General features: G+C 37.8%; 1 protein-coding gene and 1 long non-coding RNA gene across 6 annotated transcripts in view; one reads left to right on the forward strand and one right to left on the reverse strand.

Moving 5' to 3' along the window:
* Nucleotides 1–9,443, forward strand: part of LOC129533264 (uncharacterized) — a 46,045-nt gene extending 36,602 nt beyond the window's left edge. For all 5 annotated transcript variants that reach the window (XR_008679363.2, XR_008679361.2, XR_010133436.1 and 2 more), the window contains exons 2-3: nt 6,176–6,250; nt 9,233–9,443. This is a non-coding gene — a long non-coding RNA (uncharacterized lncRNA). The remainder of the gene's footprint in view (nt 1–6,175; nt 6,251–9,232) is intronic.
* ADH6 (alcohol dehydrogenase 6 (class V)) lies at nt 4,467–21,112 on the reverse strand. Its single transcript, XM_004039150.5, has 9 exons — nt 21,001–21,112; nt 18,019–18,120; nt 15,451–15,592; nt 12,247–12,334; nt 11,907–12,123; nt 10,486–10,746; nt 9,264–9,399; nt 6,743–6,881; nt 4,467–6,066 (listed from the first exon to the last, which is right to left on the reverse strand). Exons 1-9 carry the CDS (start codon nt 21,016–21,018, stop codon nt 6,042–6,044), a joined length of 1,128 nt encoding a protein of 375 aa, XP_004039198.5. The 5' UTR covers nt 21,019–21,112; the 3' UTR covers nt 4,467–6,041.
* Between the last annotated feature and the right edge of the window lie 367 nt (nt 21,113–21,479).

The raw sequence follows: 21,479 nt of genomic DNA on the forward strand, positions 1-21,479 counted from the left end.
CTACAGGAGATAAGACTGTCAGGGCAATCTTAGCAGATTTGAGGCTCAGTATCTGCTTCTGATGCCTGGAGTTAGAATCCCTGAGTTCATCATTTCCTTTCTTCACTCTGTCCAGCGAACTTAGGAGCAACCAACCAACTTCATTGTGTCTCTTGGTTCTCCACATATAGTCAAAGGTATTACTTATAGAGTCACTAAACTCCTTGCCTCTCATGAGTGGTGAATCAGTAGTGTCAAATGCATTTATTTTGCATAACTGTCTAAACAGTTCATACCAAGGACTACCAGTATTCTCCATACTATTAGAAGTAGAGTCCTTAGCATTTTTGGGTGTAATCATATTAAGCAGCCAACTCCAGAAATCCCAAAACCAATGAAAGAACTCCATCCTTAATATTCTGTTCCTCTAGAACCACTCCTGGTACCAAAATCTGTATTAATTAGGGTTCTCTAGAGAAACAGAACTAATATGTAGGTATTTTATGTATATATATATATATACACGCACACACACACACACACACACATATATATAGGAGTTTATTAAGAAGTATTAACTCACATGATCACAAGGTCCCACAATAGGCTGTCTGTAAGCTGAGGAGCAAGGAAGCCCGTCTGAGTCCCAAAGCTGAAGAACTTGGAGTTTGATGTTCGAGGGCAGGAAGCATCCAGCATGGGAGAAAGATGTAGGCTGGGAGGCTAAGCCAGTCTAGTCTTTTCACATTTTTCTGCCTGCTTTTAAATTCTGGCCATGCTGGCAGCTGATTAAATGGTGCCCACCCAGATTAAGCGTGGGTCTGCCTTTCCCATCCCACTGACTCAAATGTTAATCTCCTTTGGCAACACCCTCACAGACACACCCAGGATCAATACTTTGCATCCTTTGAATCCAATCAAGTTGACACTCAGTATTAACCATCACACTGCCTTTTTCTATTTTTCGTTTGCTCGGTTGATTTCTCTCCATCTTTTTACTTTGAGCCTCTTCTGTCTTTGTATGTGAGATGGGTCTCTTGAAGACAGCATATAGTCTAGTCCTGCTTGTTTATCCAATTTGCCAATCTGTGCCTTTTAAGTGGGGTTTTTAGCCCACTTACATTCAAGGTTAGCATAGATAGGTGGAGATTTGATCCTGTTATTGTGTTGTTAGCTGGTTATTATCCAGAATTGATTGTGCAGTTGGTTATAATGTCAACTGTCTATGTACTTAAGTGTGTTTTTTTGGTGGCCAGTAATGGTTTTTCATTTCCATATTTAACATTCTGTTAAGTACCTCTTGTAAGGCATGTCTGGTGGTAACAAATTCCCTTAGCATTTGCTTGTTTAAAAACAACCTTATTTCTCCTATACTTATGAAGCTTAGCTTCGTTGGATATGAAATTCTTGGTTGTAGTTTCTTTTCTTTAAGAATGCTGAATACAGGCCCCCAATCTCTTCTGGTTTGTAGGGTTATTGCTGATAGGTTTGCTGTTAGCCCAATGGGCTTTCCTCTATATGTTATTTGCCCCTTTTTTCTAGCTGCCTTTAATATTTTTTCTTTCATGTAAACCTTAGAAAATCTGATGACTATGTGTTGTATTATTTAGTTCTAGTACTGCTATAAAGGAATACCTGAGACTGGGTAATTTATAAAGAAAATATGTTTAATTGGCTTATGGTTTTATAGGCTGTATAGGAAGCATAGCAGCTTCTGCTTTGGGGGAGGATTAAGAAAACTTACAATCATGGTAGAAGGCAAAGTGGGAGGGAAGCATGTCACATGGATGGGGCAAGAGGAAATTTGCAGGGGATGTGCTACACATTTTTAAACAACCAGACCTCATAAGAAGTCATTCACTATCATGAGAACAGGACCAAGGGGGAAATCCATCCTGATGATCCAATCACCTCCGATCAGGCCCCACCTCCAACATTGGGGATTAAGATTTGACATGCAATTTGGGCAAGGACACAGATCTAAACTATATCATTCTGCCCCTGACCCCTCTCAGATATCATGTCTTTCTCACATTTTGAAATACAATCTTGCCTTCCTAACAGCCCCTCAGAATCTTAACTCATTCTAGCATTAACTCAAAAGTTAAAGGTCCAAAGTTTCATCTGAGACAAGGCTAGTGTCTTCTACCCATTAATCTGTAAAATCTAAAACAAATTAATGATTTCCAAGATACAATGGGGATACAGACATTGGGTAAATACTCCTATTCCAAAAGGGATAAATTGACCAAAAGAAAGGAGCTACAGGCCCTACATAAGTCCTAATATAGTTCACAATAGCCTACATAACAGGCCCTACATAAGTCCTAATATAAACATGAGTATAAGAGTGCATTTCAAAACTGGCTACCAAAGGGGGCAACTAGAGTTTAATCTCATGGAAAACTCTCTGGCCTTGTTTATTTTGTAGAGACTTCTACCAGTCACTTGTGGAGGGCTGCTTGGTGGGGTATAAATTCCCTAGGTCTTCTGGGCTGTTTTAACAGAAGTAGGCAGATCAGTCTTCTATAGTTCTGGCAGAAGCCCTCAGACATGAGAGTGCTGATACCAGCAGCTGAAAGCTAATGGGGCACAGAGAAGTGGTAATGTCCTAGGAATATGGATGTGGTACTGATGGCAGCAGCTACAAGAACCTTTCATGTAACTTGTACTCACAGCCATTGGCTTTAGATGCAAAATTTTTCTCCTTAATTGCACCTTAATACACAGCTTCTCAATTGTGCCTTAATGCACAGCTTGTCAATTATTTTTCCTACTTCCAGTCTCTGTCCTCTTCATACTATCCTCCACAGTGCTGCCAAAGGCATTTTTTTTTTCTTTTTGTGAGACAGGGTCTCGCTTTTTCGCCCAGGATGGAGAGCAGTAGCGTAATCCTGGCATACTGCAGCCTCCAACTTCTTGGCTTTAGATTCTCCTACCTCATCCTCCCGAGTAGCTGGGACTAGAGGCATGTACCGCCATGTCTGGCTAATTTTTTTTTTTTTTTTTTTTTTACTTTTTGTAGAGAATAGGTCTTGGTATGTTGCCCAGGCTGAAAAGTCATGTTTTTCTGAAACACAGATTTGGGCATGCCAATCCTTTCCTTGAAAACCTCTGTAACTATCCCTGGTCTATAGAACTAAATCCTTCCCCCTCTTCATTGTTTGGTCCAGCCACACCTCTCTCTCACCTTTCTCACATACACCATCACAGCCCATACTCTTTCACCAACTTGAACTTTTCTCATGCTATTACATAGGCTCGCAATATTCTCTCTCCACTTGGCAAAACCTGATGCACTCATTGAGGCTAAACTTCAGGTTTCCTTGTCTGTGTATTTTTCTCTAATCTCTCCTAGGTAGGACTAATTTTTCTCCTCTGTTTATTGGTTGATTGTTCCTCTGACTTAATAGTTACTATATTGCATTTTAATTACTTTCATATATGTGTCCCTAGATGTCAAGCTGTATGAGTCTTCAATACTATGTACATTACTAAATAAATGTTGGTTGAGTGAGTGATTAGTTAAGAGACTATCAAAGCTCATCAAAAAGGCAAAAACAAAACAAGACAAGAACGAAGTTCATACTCTTGTCAGTCCTCCAGTGATTGGTCGTCTGGCTTATGAATGATGTTAGAGAGAAATAAGTGGGAGAAATAAAATTCTTTCGAAATTATTGTGTAGGCAAATGTCAAATTTCACCACTAGAGAGAACCCTAGTGTTAACTTACAACATTTAATAGGAAACTGAGGGTGTGTATAGGATTTAAAACATTTTCAGAAGCTTGTGCCAATACCAATATAAAGGCTTCATTGTGAATATGTAGGAGCTGATGGTTCTCACTTGAAAATTATCAGGGAACATTAACTCTCAATGTTTGGTAGTGCATATTCCTGGTGGTGCAATAATGGGCTTTTGCATGTACCTTGTGTGTTAGTATGGGGCATTTATATTGCATGGACACATATTATTTTATTATTGTTGGGTGATAGCCTAGAATGTAATTATTCTTATTCTCAGGTAAAAATATGAAAAACTTAAAGCTTCTCATTATGCAGGCAAAAAATGTAAAAAACTGTAGTTCTCCCTGAAGGCTGGACTCCTATGGTGTGGATCTGGAATTAGGTAAACATTGCTGAAGTCCATAAACTGCCCCATGTAGTGACTGTCTAGGGAGGTGCAGTGACAGGGATTGGAAAGAAAGATTTTACTTTGTGCTTCGAACAAGACACTTAATGTGGACAAAACAGTGGGACTTAGAGACAGTTCACAGAGTCTATTCACAGAGTTTACTGGGCCTGATAGGATTCAAATGTGGTCTTGAAGCTGGCAACAACAGTGAATGGTTATACAGTGATATAGATAGTCTCCAGTACTTGGTAATATGTTTGATTGTATATTAACAGGAAGGAAAAAAAGTTCCTGCATTTGTGATAAAATTAGGTGAATTTTGCAACGAGCTACAACATAACAAGACATTCAAAGTGGCTTAAGGAACCGAGCTTTATTGGAGCAAAGAGTGTGGATACTGTTTACAACAAAACATTTCCGGGAAAACTTCGATTTCCCAAGACCCGAAGACTCCTCCAAGTTCTCACTATTAGTAAGGTCAATTTGGGGGCAGAACAGGAACATGCCTTAGCTGCTGTCAGGAAATAGAAGAGCAGAGCAGAGTTGGGCATGGAGGCTCCAGCTCAGACTTGGGAAGATGGAGAAGAGCCATCCCAAGTCCAGAGTGAATAGGTTTCATAGCACCCATCTCCTCTATTTGAAGGAAGCAGGCCCCTAAAGGGAAACACAGGATGCCCAACTCATAAGAATCAGACTCTTATGAGAGTCCTTTGATATCATGTGAAAACCATGATGGGAGAGAGAGACTGAGGGTGCAGCCCTCCTGGCCAGTGTTAAATCAGGAAACTATTTTGTTTAGATCAAAAAATGATATTCCATTTTTTGGTCTCCCAAGGTCAGCCAAAGTTTACTGACATGCAGGGACCCCTGTGTGATCTAGTGGGAGTCCAGAGCTAGGGGAGTCCAGCTGGAGCAGAAGAGTCTGCAACTAGGAAGGGAACTCTTGTGTGTATGAGGGTTGGTAATAGGCTCTTTTTGTATCAAGAGGAAAGGGAGGAAGTCATATCCCAAGAGGGCATTTAACCTTAGTCCTAATTCTAGGAGAACTAAGAGGGGCTGGGGCAGAAAGTCAAAGGGTCAGGGTAGAAGGATTGGATGCCACAAAGCATTACTGGGGCTCATTTTCCCCTAAGCCACTTCTTGGAGGAAAAACTCCGTGGGACACATTAGTAAGAAAGTATACAATTATTCCTGTTTTATGTGAAGATTGGAATAAAAAAACAGTTTTGTTATTTAATATTACAACTGCTTTGTAGGAAGTGTGGATCCTGGTAAATGATCCACCTCATGTATGATGACTCCCCTCACCCCTTTTTTTTCTGCTGGATCCCTAGGTGGCTTAGTTATGAAGATGGGTACTATGAACTGCTGATAGTCAAATCATCCTGACCAATTGAAGAATAATTTGAATTTTCTTTGGCAATCCAGGAAAGGAGAGATTTGTGCCAAGGAGATAGGATAAGTGAGCATTTGAGACTGGGTTAACTTGATTCAGGTTAACCTGAATCTTCAATAAACTCATTAATGCGGAGTTTTGTTTCTTTAGAGTATAATGGCAAAGTTTCATGTCTAGGCCTGTGAGAGAGACATAGTGTACAAGAATATAAAGGTCCACAGGTAGAGGAACTATGAAAATGGGAGCATCTTGCATTGATCTGTTATGTCTGAAGGATGTGGAGTTGGGTGATTCAAGCCAACCTTAATCTAGCTCTGAAAAGGAGGCTGATCCTCAGTGACACTGGGTTACGTAAGAACAATTTTGGTGAAATGGTTAGGTCAGAAGCCAGATATAGGTCCACTGCGGAGTGAATCAGAAGTCAGAATATAGAAGTGGGATTGCGTGAATAATTCTTCTAAATCATAAAAATTACATCAAATGCCATTGAGTTGGTGAAATATCCTTTGGGTCTTGCATATATTACATTGTACTTAAAGTAACAGGATACAGCGGATACTGAAAAAAAGAAGAGAAAAAAGGTTGGAACATTTTTAGAGCAACATTTGTGTTTTGGATTTCAAATTCTCACTTTGTAGAGCAGTAAACTAGATTTATTTCTCTTTAGGTGAAAAATGAGAAGATTAAATAAGCCATGGGAAGATTTTTAAAAATGACATGAAACTCCAAGGGTAAAAAGTAGGTAAGCAAGCTTATACTCATGTGGGGAATGCCAATTTCTGGGCTATGGCTGGTTTCTGTTTTTTGGGTCAAAGATAGGATTCAGAATTTGGAATCCTATGAATAATTCCTCTTCTCCCCCAAAGTAGAACAACAAATACAACAATGGCCTATTTGTGAACTACATTCTTATGTTTTTAAACTTGAGCTACAATTTTATAAGCTGACTTCCATTAATGTGTCATGTAAAAAAAAATCCATATTGGAAATACAATGCTAATGGCAAAGGTAACGGTAGGTGAACACTTAAATACTTTCAGGATTATGTATTTTATTAGCTAGAAATAAAACAAAATGCAGAGGGGAAGGAGATGCTTTACAAATTCCTGAAAGCCTCTTCAATTATCTGTATACAGCTTCTGCAGCGGGGACGACCCTTCTTCTACTCCCAAGCCAATACACCCTTTCTCTTGGTCTCAAACACACAGACATAACATTTATGTGGGCAGTTTACCATTTTCCAGTTTTCATTAATTCAACTGCTTCATTGATTTTATCAAGATTCAGAGTATGAGTAATTAGTGGATCTAGATTCAACTTCTCTGCCATATAATCAGCAACCAGTTTAGGGATATGCTGTCTGCTCTTCCAGCCTGGAAATACAGATTAATGATGCATTTTACACATAAGGCTTCATTTTAAAGGAAAGGTCATTCAAAGTAACTGCTGAAGTTGTTGGCTTTGACTGAGAAAATCTAAGCCTGTCCCGTTTACTTGCCTCAGTCATCAGGAGAATGCCTACCCCAACCACACACATTATATAGAGGGTTGTGTTCCTAAAGGAGACTTCTGGTACTACGGAGGAGAATTAATTCAAAGCAGATAGAATATGGACCTTGCCTTGAGGTGTTCCTGGTGTCATGTTGCAATCTCTGGGGAGCAGTGAATCTATATCTAATGTATAACAAAGGCCAAGGTCTTGGGAATCATGAAAAGAAGCAATTCAAATGTTAAATATAGCACATTTTTTTTGTGTGTGCATTCCCTCATGTGTATGTTTTGATCTGCTGCTTCATCAAAGAGTCAAATAGCTTAAAGGAAAAGAACTCTCACTGTGGCAGCGGTCCCAGTGAAAGCTCTTGGGAAAAGAATGTGTACAAAGCAATATAAGAATAAAATGTGCTTTCTGGAAGTAAGAATTGCACAAGCAAAGATGGAGTTAGCTAAGGTAAGATAAGTAGTTTAGCACTGTATTTTCTCTATTCCCGTGATTTTCAAGAAACGCATTAAATTTAGCACTGTGCTAAGTGCCACGCTCAGTGAGTTACCACACAGACTTTGGCAGTCTGCTCATTGCTAGAAAGGGTGGGTGTGGTGTAATTGTGCAAAGTATAATGTGGCGTAATCTGCTTAGTGTTCTATGCGGATTACTCTGTGATAGGATCTTGACAGTTACTTGCTTTTCTTGGTTCTAGCTTAGGTTAGGCTCCCCAACTTATTCTCCAAACTACCACAAAGTCTTCTAATAGATTTATTTTTAATTTAAGTTTGTTTCTGTTATGTGTAACAAAGAATACTAATTACTGTTCTATGTCATGACATGAAGGGCCAGTGTACATTTCTATTTGTTTTTATATTTTGATTGGTGATCTGATAAAGCATTTTTACATCTATGTCAACCCTCCACTTTTTTTCTTATTTCAACCAAATGACATGGGAAAGAAAATTCTAGGACCACAGACGGGACTAGGCAGTGTTTCTCAACAAGGGCACTACTGGCATTTTGGGTGGGGAACATTCTTTATTTTGCACATTGTGGGAGGTTTAGCAGGACTGTCCAACACCTGTTAAATGCTATTGTTGATTGAAAATCATTGAACCAGAGGACTATACTATTTGTGGAATAAACTAATTTACATTAATGATCACTATATGAGTGCTAGAGTGGCCAGTGAATTAGTTTCATTCACTGAGGGTTTTAAGAATATTGGTAATCTTATTTTTATAAGACTTAGCTGAGTATGTGTATTTTGAATTAACATTATCATCTATAAATACAATAGAGAGAAATGGCAATGGATGTATTCAATGATCTTAAATAGAAGAACTGAAATTATAGTTCCTCTATTTAATAGATTATATATATAACTGGATTGTTACTTTTTTTTTCTTGCTGGTCCTGCCATGTATCTACTCTTTATAAATGAATTAGGTAAGGCTTCTAATATCTGTAATAACATGCTGCCATAGCTTACTTGGGGACTACAGACAGCTCACTTGTGCAAGTAATTCAGGCACTCCTCTAATTCTCATATCTTTTTGCCCAGGCATTCAGATTGCCCAGAGTTTCTGGATAAATACATTTCTTCATAAATTTCAGATTTCTTGCTTATGAGCCCAGAATCTTAAGCAGATTTATTTAATTTAGTTTGTCTTCTACTTTTTCAATAGAATACTCTTCTAAAGTCTATAAAAATGTTCCAGGACAGGTAAAAAACAGAAAATCAAAGGATTCTATAAGATATTTTTCCTCTGGGTAAAATAATTCTTATTTTTTTTAATCAATAGTATTTCTTTTAAATCAAGAATCCATTGTGTTTAATATATTTGAGTTGGTAGCATGACAACTCATTTGTTTGGGATAAGATTTTACATGAGTTGAACAATGACAACTAATGGCTAAGTATATTCTCCAAAGAATCCCAGCTGGCAGGTGTATAATTTCGCTGAAGTATAGTTATAGATTACAATATTGCCTTCTTTTCAATTTAGAGTTTGCTTTAAATGTTGGACACTGGATTCTTTACCAATGAATTAAGAAACCTCTTCTCCATCTTTGCATGAGAAAAAGCCTTCCAAGAGGCACTAGATACACCCACTATCCATCCCTTTATATTGGGTATTCATATATTGAAAAAAAAATCTGTAATATAAAGCTGTTGTTTTATGTCCTTTCTTAAGCGTTTATGGTACATTTTTCTATTTCCCACCTTCACCTCCTCAGGCATTTCCACCTTTCCCTGCTTCATCCATACCTCCAAAAACAGAACCCTTCAAAGAACGTCCTGAGAAGAACAACTGGCCACTGATTTTGAGTTGAACACTGGCAGGCAACACCCCAACAACCACACAGACCCCATAGCTCTCATTGCAGGAGGCGAGGGCAGCTGCCTGTTAGAAAGTGATGCAATACAGTATAGGGGTTAAAAGATGTATGTGAGGATTGAGCCTACATCTTAATTTCAGCTTAACTCCTAAATGGTCTATGACTTTCTTTTCTGATTCTCCCTATTCTCATTTGAAGTAACATTTATCTTGTAAGGATGCTATGAAACACATATAAGACGTTGTATGTTGCTTAGTATAGTACCTGGCACTTTAGGACTCAATAAATGGAAATAACAAAAATGAAAATAGTAAAAACATCCACAGTAGTGATAATAATAAAAATAATTTTTATAAAAATTATTACTGATGCAGGTGGCTGGTAAGAATTGACATTTTTCTTTTAGACATCTAAGAAGACAGATATTTATATAATAAGATGATAGCAAAGTGAGAAACAGATACCGTCATATTCGTTATGTTCAAAGGCTATTTCTCAGAGTAAGAGTGTGAGAAAGGTTTTGCTGTATCTTCTTACAGATAAAGGAATTTATGTATGGTGAATCATGAAAAGATTTTTTATGCTGGGAAAAGGGCCCAAGTTGGAAGAGGCAGTTGTTGAGTTTCCATACTGCTGACTAGAAGATAGAGCCATGCAACCTAATAATACATTATTTCTTCAAATCCCCAAAGAAAACAAGCCTTAGATTTTTAAGTAACTTCCCCTCACTTTCTATTCTTTTATATAAACCACGTTTAGCCAGAAAAACCACCACTTTTTTTCCCCTTCATTTTTGAAATGAACCCGTTTAATCGTGACTAGTAAATATTTTTCTTGGAAACTTATCTCAGATCTGACATGAAAGTCGACTGAAAGTGAAAAGCACATTGATTTATAAGGTCATTAATCAAATTTTAACCTTATCTTGCTTAAAACTTCTGGCTTTGAAATTATATGAAAGTTCTAGATTTAGTATCTGGGATAGTGAACAAATTTGTAAGAGTACACAGAGGGCACCAGCTGAGATGTCATGGAACACAAGGAAAATTAAATAGAGCAAAGTGGAGGGAATTTTAGAAAGCTCATTCAACTATAATCTAAACGATGACTGGTAAAAGTATTGGTAATTTTCACTCCAGAGGATTACATACCAGAACGTCCAGATTTCCAATGGCCTCAAAGCAGAAGTCTATACCAGCATCTGTCATATCAAATAAAACTTCTTGAATGGGTTTCTTTAAGTCCTGAGGGTTGAGGCACTCAGTAGCACCCAATTCCTGTGCCTTCTTAAATTTCTCATTGTTGACATCCACTCCAATGATCCTGGCTGCTCCTGCCGCTTTACAACCCATGACAACAGACAAGCCGACTCCTCCCAGGCCAAACACAGCACAGGTAGAACCTGGAGTCACCTAAACACATACAGGCAGAAAACTCAGAAAACAAAAAGCAAAGAGAACATACACCTTTACTCAGTTGGGAAGGCTAAGTCTATATGCATGTATTTTTTAATGAGTCATAAGCAAATGATGTTTACCTACATAACATATTATAACTAGAAAGTTTTGATTTTTCAAAAATATTTCTAGATATGGAATACTCTTGGCACAGGAACAAAAAGCTGCCTGAAAGTAGAGTTTCAAGTCCCAGGAATTAGTCTAAGTAGTAGTTTAAATGAATTTTCATTGAATATTAAGACTTATTTGACAATGTATTTAATTCCAGATATTTTTGAGTTCTTTAAAATTATCTCTATCTTCCTACAACCATTTCTCTCTGTCTCTCTCTCTCTCTCTCTCTCTCGGTATCCGTAAATTTTTCATTACTTATCGGGTCAATGCCTTGTGAAGGCAAAGGCTTTTTTTTTTTATTGAGTACTGTCCTACATAGGACTAATTTAAATAATTTTTTTCCATTCTGTCTCTCTGTATAGTATTGGGACTGATGGACACTGGAAAATGCAAAGTTCTAAAATTCAACAGCACCTTTAGGAAGGGAGCCAGGAAGGTTTGAGTGATGTTTTAGAAATAAGAGTTCAAAAGCAGCCCATTCAGCCAGAGTGGGATCCCCTGGTCAATCTGTCTAATGTAGTAACACCTACTTCATCACTTGGTTCCTTTACTCTCCTTTTCTTTTTATTAGCATTTATCACTACCTAATATATCATGCAATATAATATTAGCTTCATGAGTTTTGTTAGCTGCTGAATTCTAGCACCTGGGACAGTGAATGGCTCCGAAAATATTTGTCTAAGGAAAGAAAGGATAAACTGGAATATGAAAGGCCACAGAGTCATGTTGTAACTATGTTAGATTTAATTTCCAGTAATTCCTGTCTTTCCACTTGTGAATGGCATCCAGACTTAATCTGTCTTTTACTACTCACCAAGAGGGAATAGGAAAAATGTTGAAGGGGGTGTGGGATGACTAGGTAGATAGCAGAGAACTCAAGGATGTTTGGAGTCAGGCTTGGGATTTTTCCTTTGGTATGATAAGACATGACTAAGATGCAAGAGGCCTTTCAACTCCATATCCCAATAATTCCCTTCCAAATGGGTATAAATGCCCCTCACCTTGGCAGTATTGATTGCAGCACCAAACCCAGTGGAAAAGCCACAGCTAATTAGGCATACTTTCTCTAGAGGAGCGACTGCATCAATCTTGGCAACTGAGATTTCCTTTATCACTGTGTATTCACAGAAGGTGCTGGTATTACCAAAGTGATATATTGATTTTCCCTTGCAGGTAAACCTGCTGGTACCATCAGACATCATTTGGGTTTTTGACTGTCTTTTATAGACAAAACAAAAAAAAACCAACAAAACACAAAGTTTATTTTGAATTAGAAAGCTTAGATCTTCTCCAATGAAAGTGAATTAAGTTTTCAAAAAGAAAATATTAGTAAAAACTTACTTGAATTGTATACAAAAATTGCCCTCAGAATTCAGGCAAGAGGTACATTCTCCACACTGTGGCAGAAAGAGTGTGATAACTTTGTCACCTAAAAGAGCAAAATCATGTCTTATTAACATATTATTTTTTAAAGTAAAGAGATAGCTGTCTTTCACGATTTTGACAGCAAGGCACCCAAGAAGAGATGACAGCTGAGAATTATTTCCATATTCAGTTGTGCTTGATACCACAAAGAATATCAAATACTTACAAAAAGAGAGAATGTCTTTAGCATCTGGGCCCAGCCCTGGGCTCAGTGGCTGAATCTTGAGGAACTGGCCCCAGATTTGCCTCTTTTGTAAGCTCCTTTTGGAGTATGAAATAGTTTTTTGTCATATATCCATTCAGTCAAGTCTTATCTCTTCTCACATTTTCAACACTAATTTCCTCTCTCAGGGATTGAATTTAAAATAGTATGGATACCACATACTAACAGAGTAAGCTCTGGATTAGGGAGAAAAAAAATTGCTTCTATGCTATTCTCTGTGTTTGATATCAACCCTTTCTTCTTGACCTTAGAGATCAAAGGTAGGCAGATTTCTCTAGTAGTGGTCAAAGTGTCAGGACATGATTAGAAGAGCTTGCCTGTGATGTATTTTACTGGCTGCCCCTATGGTCTAACACTGTAAACCAGAGAAATTTGTTTTATACTTTTAGTTAAAAACCTTATTAAGATTTAGTTTCTTCTATTTTATTTATTTTTATTTTTTAAAAAAGTAACACATACATATGGTAAAAATTTAAACTGCACAAAAGTGAAAATTATCACTCTATTCCCCAGTTCCCCATCTTAGAGATGGGTACTCTGACCAGTAACCACGATATTTTTCAGCACTGTAACCCCTTTTAAAATGCAAAGGTAAGCATGCTATCTACCCTGGTTTGGGCCTAGCTTTTTTACTTAACACTGTATCATGGAGCTTTCTATTTTAGTACATATAGTGCTCCATCATTAACCAGTGCCATGAACACTGATAGATATTTAGGTTGTTCTTTGTTTCTCTACACCCCAACACTAAAACCAATAATGCAATGAGTATCTTATTGTAGACAGAGTTCTAAAATGCCCTCTGAAAGATATCCTGCACAAATCCCTAGAAACTGTGACTATGTTGTGGTGTCATGCCTGTGAGTATGTTATGCTGCATGGCAAGGGGTACTCTGTAGATGTAACTAAGGTTACTAATCAGTTGTCATTAAGATAGGGAGATTATACTGAATTATCCAGGTGGACCCAAGGTAATCACATGAGCCATCAAAAGAAGAAGAGCAGATGAAGGCAGAAGAGGAAGTAAAAGTGACTTAACACCTGTGGAAGGATTTAGTGGGCCATGGCTGCTTCGAGGCTGGAAGGTGCCACAGAAGAAGAAATGTGAGGAATTTCAGGGAGCTGACCACTGGTGAGGAAATAAGGATCTCAGTCCTACAGCCTCAAGGAATTGGATTCTGAAAACTACTTGAATGAACTTGGAAGTGGATTTTTCTCCAGAGGCTCCAGATAAGGACCCAGTTGGCTACTCCCTTGATTTTGACCTTGAAACGTGAGCAGAAAACTCAGCCAAGCCCACTCAGATTTCTGATGTATAGAAACTGAGATAATAAATTTGTGTTGCTTTAAACTGTTATATTTGTGGTGATTTTTTCCAGCGGCAATAGAAAATGAGTACATGAACATATATCTATGGAATAAGTTTCTAGAATTGAAACAGTTGTGTCCAAGAATATATAAATTTAAACGATATTACATATTGCTGCATTTAGAGTCGAGCAAATCTACTTTCCAAACAATAAGATATGAGGGAGCTGTCTGCCTATATTCTTGTCAACTCTATATATTATCAAACTTCTTAATCTTTGCCGATCTGCTAGGGAAAAAGTGTTTTTTCATTGCGTTTTAAAATTTTATTGTAAATTGACAAATTATATATTTATGGGGTACAATGTGATATTATGTGTATATAATATGGGATGATTAAATCAAAGTAATTAACATGTTAAACACTTGAAGACATATTTTGTGGTAAGAACATTTGAAATGTATACTCTTAGCAATTTTGAAATATAGTATAATTCATTATTATCAACTGTGATCACCATGCTGTTCAATAGATCTCAAAAAACTTATTTTTCCTATCTAGCAGAAATTTTATACCATTTGACTACATCTCTCCATTTTTCCCACCCCCAGCCTTTTAAAATGTTTTTTATTTTTAATATGTCTGAGGTTGGGCATATTTTAATGTGTTTAAAGCATTCATATATATATATATATATACACACACATATATGTGTATATATATATTTCTTTAAATTAGACATGTATTTTGTTTGCCCCTTTTTTTACTCAGCTTTTAAAAATTGCTTTTAAAGAAATTATTTCTATATTAAGAAAATTGGTCCATTGTCATAATGGGTTTTGACTTTTGGGGTTTTTTTTAAACATGCAGAATCTATGTAATTTTTACATTGTCAAATTTGTCTATATAAATATCTATTTTATATCTGCTGGGTATTTTTTTGTATTGATTAAAATTTCCTTCCCTCCTCCAAGATAATACAGTGTTCTCCCATGTTATTTTATAGTACTTCTATGGTTTTACTTTTCACATTTAATTTTTAGATGCATGTATAATTTTTTTATATAAAGAATGAGATGGCAACCCAATTTACTTTTTTAGCCCGGGTAACTACCTAGTTGTTTCAACACAATTTGTGGGATAATCTGTTTCTACTCTTAAGTTTGAAAGACAAACCTCATGCTGCATTAACTTCTTATGTTTATTTGGATTCAATTCTGGACTGCTTCTTTATTTGGTTCCACTAATGTGTTTGATTATTTATCATATGCCTCATTTAAATAATTGTTCAATAGTTTACCTCTGTCAATCTTTTTTTCATAAATTTTTGTCTCATTTGTACTTTCAAGTCCAGTTTCAGTGCATTCTACTTCTTGTTTTTTCTTATTTTCAAAATGTAAATGCAAAGAATACAATATATTTAATATTTTATGTAACTTACAAGTAATTTATCCCTACTTTTCTAAGAAGTTGGAAACATTTCACCTTTTATTTCACTTGATCCTGACATACTTAAGGGGTGCTTATGATTTTCTTGATGTTGGTTCCAAGTTGTTGCTGTTTCCTATTACCAGGTGCTAATTCCTACCTGGTTTCACTGTGCTTACTCCTTCTCCAATACTCTCAACGATTCCAGCCCCTTCATGGCCCAAGATGGTAGGATACAAGAGGTCCAAGTGTTTACTCCCCAACACTTTCATCTCTGTACCACACAGTCCAGTGGCCACAACCTGTATGGAAGGCAAAGGGTACTGCAGTTCCCGCTGTTTCAGATAATGGTGTTTTAGAGTTGTTGACTGTAAGGCTTTTTGCTAGTTTGATATTCTCCATTTATACACTGCATTCATTTCTTATCAGTTTTAATTCTAGGGAAGGGTCAATAATAATTTGTTAAAGCAATGAAATGTTTTTCATTAGCTGATTTCAGAATTAAGATGATGATTGAAAATTTACTGGGGAGGGTGGGTAGAATGGGGGTCAGAAGAGAAGCTGTAAAATTGCAGTGTGACTTGATGTCTGAGGTCTCAATTGGCTTCACTGATCTTGTAGATGGAAGTGTGGAGGAGAAAGAACGACTATAAAAATAAAGGAATTGAGCTGAGTGCTGTGGCTTATGCTTAAAATCCCAGCATCTCAGGAGGCTGAGGCAGGAGAGTCACTCAAGGGCAGGAGTTTGAGACCAGCCTGGGCAAAATAGTGAGACCTCCATCTCTACAATAAATAAATAAATTAGCCAGGCATGGTTGCATGCACCTGTAGTCCAAGCTGCTTGGGAGGCTGAAGTGGGAGGATCACTTGAGCCCAGTAGTTCGAGGCTGCAGTGAGCTATGATTTTGTACCACTGCACTCCAGTCTGGGTGACAGAGTGAGACCCTGTCTCTAAAATGAAATGAAATAAAGAAATTGGAACACAGAAGGCAAAGGAATAATGTTTCCTATTATACTTTAATTAAAACCTTAATTTATTTTACAAGTGAGCTTTATAGTTTTGTTATTTGTACAAGTCATAATCCCACTTTATTGTAAGTTAGCCAGACAGTTTAAAATGAAGACACTCCAGAACAGTGGTTAAGAGTTCAGGGATGAAATACTGGCTCTCCCCCTTCTCAGCTGTGTGAACTTGGGGGTAAATTTTTCTTTCTGGGTCTCAGTTTCTTCATTTCTAAAATAAATATGAAGTTTGCATACACATAGCCACACATTCACATGCACACACTCCTTAGTCAAGAAATGAAATATATTGAAATTTGTGCATGTAAAAGGAGGATTATTGGAACAATACCATAAAATTGCCTGAATTGCCTGCAACCCAACTGTAGAAAGTGCTGTCAGACCTCATAGACCTAGACATTTACCAAATAGTCATTCTCTTTATCTCTTTACTTTGATTCAATATGCGCATAGTTGCATTCACCTATTATTCTCTGCAGATTGGCTTTCTCCATTTATTTTGCTGATCGTGGTTAAAAACAGTTAACCAGTGATGAGTCTGCCCAACCTCACCACTGCCTTCTTCTCACCATCACTTACTCTGCTATAGTGCCCATATCTTGGTTCAAATTCACTGGTGAGACATTCAGATGTGTAGCTTGTCTGATAATGGTTGAATGTCTTTGAGTGAGGGTCCAAACCTGGTTGCATGAGTTGTGACCCTGTGGGTGGGGAGTGGATGCAAACAACCCAATAGCCCACTGCTTACTCCATAGGGGATGTAGGATGGAGAAGGCTCTCTGAGAAGAAGGCACGAACTGAGAAGAAGGCACGAACTGAGATGACTTAGAAAATGACTGTCTCTTTGTAATCTATCATTAAACTGTACTTATTCTTTATTGTTATAATTAAAATAATAACAAAGGACTCTGAACTGCAAGTCAGGTAAACTATTTTCTAATTTGGAGGAGGCCTATAGAACCATCTGAAGGCAATTTAAAAACTTTCCATGTCCATGCTGCACCCTGGACTAATTAAATCACAATTTCAGAATTTCTGGAGATGGGACTTGGTTATTAGCATTTTTCAAAGCTTCCAGCTGATTCCAAATAGGTAACCAAGGTTGAGAAAAACTGTTCTCATCTCCTGCACTCAAGCAATCTTCCTGCCTCTGCCTCCCAGAGTGCTGGGATTACAGGGATGAGCTATCATGCTCGGCCGAGAAAAATTAGTCTATATTTTTACTCTGCTAGCTGTGTGACCAGTCACTAAACCGCAGCTGGCTTCAGTCTTCGCATCTGTAAAATATCAGGTATCCCTAAGGCCCTTCCAGCTCTAATTTGAGTTTCCAGATTCAGAGATGATTTGTCTGTAATCAATTTTTATTCAAAATATTTCAAGACAAGTATTATGAAGGATGCCATAAAAATTTACAAGTACAGATTAAAATAGGGTTTGAAGGTAGAATTTTTTTAAATTAATAATTAGTACAATAGCTGTAAATAAGCCTGAGTTTTATCCTTTGGGCAGTTAGCCTATGCTTTACCTCCCTAACCTTTTATCTGGCTGGATTTAAAAATTGATGGAAATGTTTAATGAAAAAGAAATACAAAGATATGTAGTTTTATTATTTTTTTTTCTGAGTTGAATATCTGGATAAGAATATGTAACTTACAGTAAGAAGCTCTGGCTTTTGGCTTTTGGTGTGATTTTTTTTTTTTTTTACCTTTATGCGAACTTCCTTTGCCTTTGGTGGAGCCACTTCTACCTCTTCAATAGAAAATGGTGCACCAGGCTTCCAGAGTATGGCTGCTTTGCATCTGATGACCTGAGAAATAGAATACAGGGGCAGAAAGAGAAGCTCCTTAAGCTTGGGAGTTGGAAGATTGCTATATTAGTGATTATAGAATCACTAAATTGGATTAGTCCAATTTTCCGCACTCAAGAAAAAAAAAAGAATAAATATATGCTGAAGGTAGTCTTTCTGACCCCAATTTAAGTTTTCTCGTACTATCAGCCTCTGTATTCAAATTAGTTTTGAAAATACCAACTATATTTACAAAACGTAACATGACCAAGAGGATAGATGTCATACTTTTAAAGATTTTAATTAAAAAAATTGTGCCTATTGGCCAGGCACGGTGGCTCATGCCTGTAATCCGAGCACTTTGGGAGGCCGAGGCGGGCGGATCACAAGGTCAGGAGTTTGAGACCAGCCTGACCAACATGGTGAAACCCTATCTCTACTAAAAATACAAAAATTAGTCAGGTGTGGTGGCCTGCACCTGTAATCCCAGCTACTCAGGAGGCTGAGGCAGGAGAATCGCTTGAACCTGGGACATGGAGGTTGCAGTGAGCCGAGATCATGCCACTGTACTCCAGTCTGTCAACAGAGCGAGACTCCATCTCAAAAAAAAAAAATTGTGCCTATTTATGGGGTACATGAAACATTTTGTTAAATGTATATAATGTGTAGTGACCAAGTAAGGGTATTCAGGGTGTCCATTATCTAAGTATAATACGTTTTTGTTGAGCATAGTGACCCTACTCTGGTATCAAACATTGAATTTATTCTTTCTATCTTATTGTATGTTTGTACTTTTTTTTTGTTTTTGTTTTTGTTTTTGAGATGGAATCTCACTCTGTTGCCCAGGCTGGAGTGCAGTAGCACGATCTCGGCTCACTGCAAGCTCCGCCTTCCAGGTTCATGCCATTCTCCTGCCTCAGCCTCCTGAGTAGCTGGGACTACAGGCGCCCACCAACACGCCTGGCTAATTTTTTTGTATTTTTAGTAGAGACGGGGTTTCACTGTGTTAGCCAGGATGGTCTTGATCTCCTGACCTTGTGATCCGCCCACCTTGGCCTCCCAAAGTGCTGGGATTACAGGCGTGAGCCACCATGCCCGGCCATGTTTGTACCTTTTCACCCACTTCTCATCATCCCCTCCACTCACCCTTCCCAGTCTCTGTTATCTATTTTTCCACTCTCTACCTCCATGTGTTCAAACTTTTTAGCTCCCACATATGCATAAGAACATGTGATACTTGTCTTTTTGTGCCTGGCTTATTTCACTTAAGATAATGATCTTCAGTTCTATCCCTGTTGCTGCAGATGACAGGATCTCATTCTTTTTTACGGCTGAATAGTACTCCATTGTGTATATGTACCACATTTTGTTTATCCATTCATCCGTTGATGGATACTTAACGTTGATTCTATATCTTTGCTATTGTTAATAGTGCTGCAATAAACAGGTAAGTTCAGGTATACCTTTAATATACTATTTTCCTGTGAGTAGGTACCCAGTAGTGGGATTACAGGTGTCATACTTTTTATATTACTATGAATAAAGTGGCCTGGTGGCTGTTTCAGGGTAGGAATGACATTACAGTGTGGGAGTTATTTGTGATCCTAAGCATGGGAAAAATCAGTTTTGGGGTGGAAGGGTGAGTTATGGAGCAACGAATGGAGGCAATCATCAAATGGTGTCTACTGGCAGATTGAGGTTGGAGAAGTTGTTAGTGGCAAGGTAGTTCTTAAAGGTTCTGATTTCAGGCCACCACTGTTGTCACTATAAATTCTCTTTCTGTGTGGTCTTATCTATTTTTGCAGATTCAACCACTACCTTTATGTGAGTAATCTATATTTATGGGACATATTTCTCCCTAAGTTATAGGCTAATGTATTCATTTGCTGTTTGAAGGTACTGGAGGTGTCTCAAACTCAACATGTTAAAACATGAACATATCATTATTTCTTCTTCCCATCTCCACCTTCCACCATGCTCTAGTGGACAAAACACTCAATATATTCCTCCCTCTGCTACCTCTATTCAACTAGCAGCCATGCGATGTGTTCACTCACCCAAGTAGAAACCTGGGAAGTAGCCTCAATTTTTCTGTCCCTCAATCTTCACAGTCTAAATTTTCTAGGATATGTATCTTTTCTCCACTCCCGCTAGTACTAAAAAAGCTTTCTGCTTTATCTCTTTCTTGCTTTTACCACCTTCGAAATCACCTTTATACCATTGCCATTTGAAATATAATCCTAATCACACCAATCTCCTATCTAAAAATGATGTTGTTACCATTTGCTTACCTGGATCCGCTGACATCAGGATTTTCTCTCTGTCAGTCTCTCCAACCTTATTTCCTGTCACTTTGTGTTTCAGGCTTTACCTTTCAGCCCCCAAACATATTCTGAAGCTTCTTGCATGGGATATTTTCTCAGTCTCTGTATTACTCCTTATGTTGTTTTATCTGCCTGCACACACTTCTCCTTTACCTGGTGAATTCATATTTTCTCCAGTGATTTCCCCTTCAGTATCACCTCTGGGAAGCCAAGCTGGGTTATGAGCTTTTCCTTGAGGCTCCCATTCTCTTTCTCCTTTACTATCCTTGTATATTGCTTTATAATTGCTCTTTTATAATTATTGTCTCTCTGTGAGACCCTTGGAGAAGGGGATATATCTTTGACTCTGGAAATTCTGATAAAGGGCTTGGACATTACTTGTTGAAGAGATGAGAGAACTGAGGGAAGTCAAAAGGGAATTAAGGAAAAAGGAGGGAAGGAGGAGAGATACTATGATTATGACAGCCTCTCACCTTTAGGAGCCCAGAGACTAGCTGGGCGATGAGATGTTGGTAAAGAGATGAGCACACAAACTGACAAAGATATGACACAACATAAAGAACAAGACTGCACCTACTTGGCCTGTAGTACTCATGCTGATTTTCTCCACCGCAGACGAATTTATTGAGAAAGGGAGATCCTGTAACAACTTTCACTGTAGAAAGTATAAAGGTACACAGGCGACTGGTAGATCAGAAGGCTGGGTCCTGAGCTTTCTCTGTAGTCTGGTAATTATTAAACAGGAAAAGCAGGCTCTCCTGCTGCTTGAATTTCATACTTTCATGAGTTTTCATTCTTTGCAATTTTGAGGAATTGATCAACTTAACCTAAATTGTCAAATTTATCTGTGTAGAGTTGTTAATAGTGTTATTCCCTTATTATCTTTTTGATGTCTGCAGTGTCTGCAGCCATATTGTTTTATTCTTTTTTTTTGAGGTAGAGTTTCACTCTTGTCGCCCAGGCTGCAGTGCAGTGCTGCGATCTCTGCTCACTGCAACCTCCGCCTCCCGGGTTCAAGTGATTTTCCTGCCTTAGCCTCCCGAGTAGGTGGGATAA

The sequence above is a fragment of the Gorilla gorilla genome, chromosome 3 (assembly GCF_029281585.2).
Source record: "Gorilla gorilla gorilla isolate KB3781 chromosome 3, NHGRI_mGorGor1-v2.1_pri, whole genome shotgun sequence".
NCBI lineage: Eukaryota > Metazoa > Chordata > Mammalia > Primates > Hominidae > Gorilla > Gorilla gorilla.

Excerpts from the sequence above, each read along its gene's own strand:
- ADH6 (XM_004039150.5), bottom strand. Across the intron at positions 12,124-12,246 it reads AATTTTTGTATACAATTCAA|ACAGTCAAAAACCCAAATGA; the intron begins GTAAGTTTTTAC and ends TGTCTATAAAAG. Across the intron at positions 10,747-11,906 it reads CTGCAATCAATACTGCCAAG|GTGACTCCAGGTTCTACCTG; the intron begins GTGAGGGGCATT and ends GTATGTGTTTAG.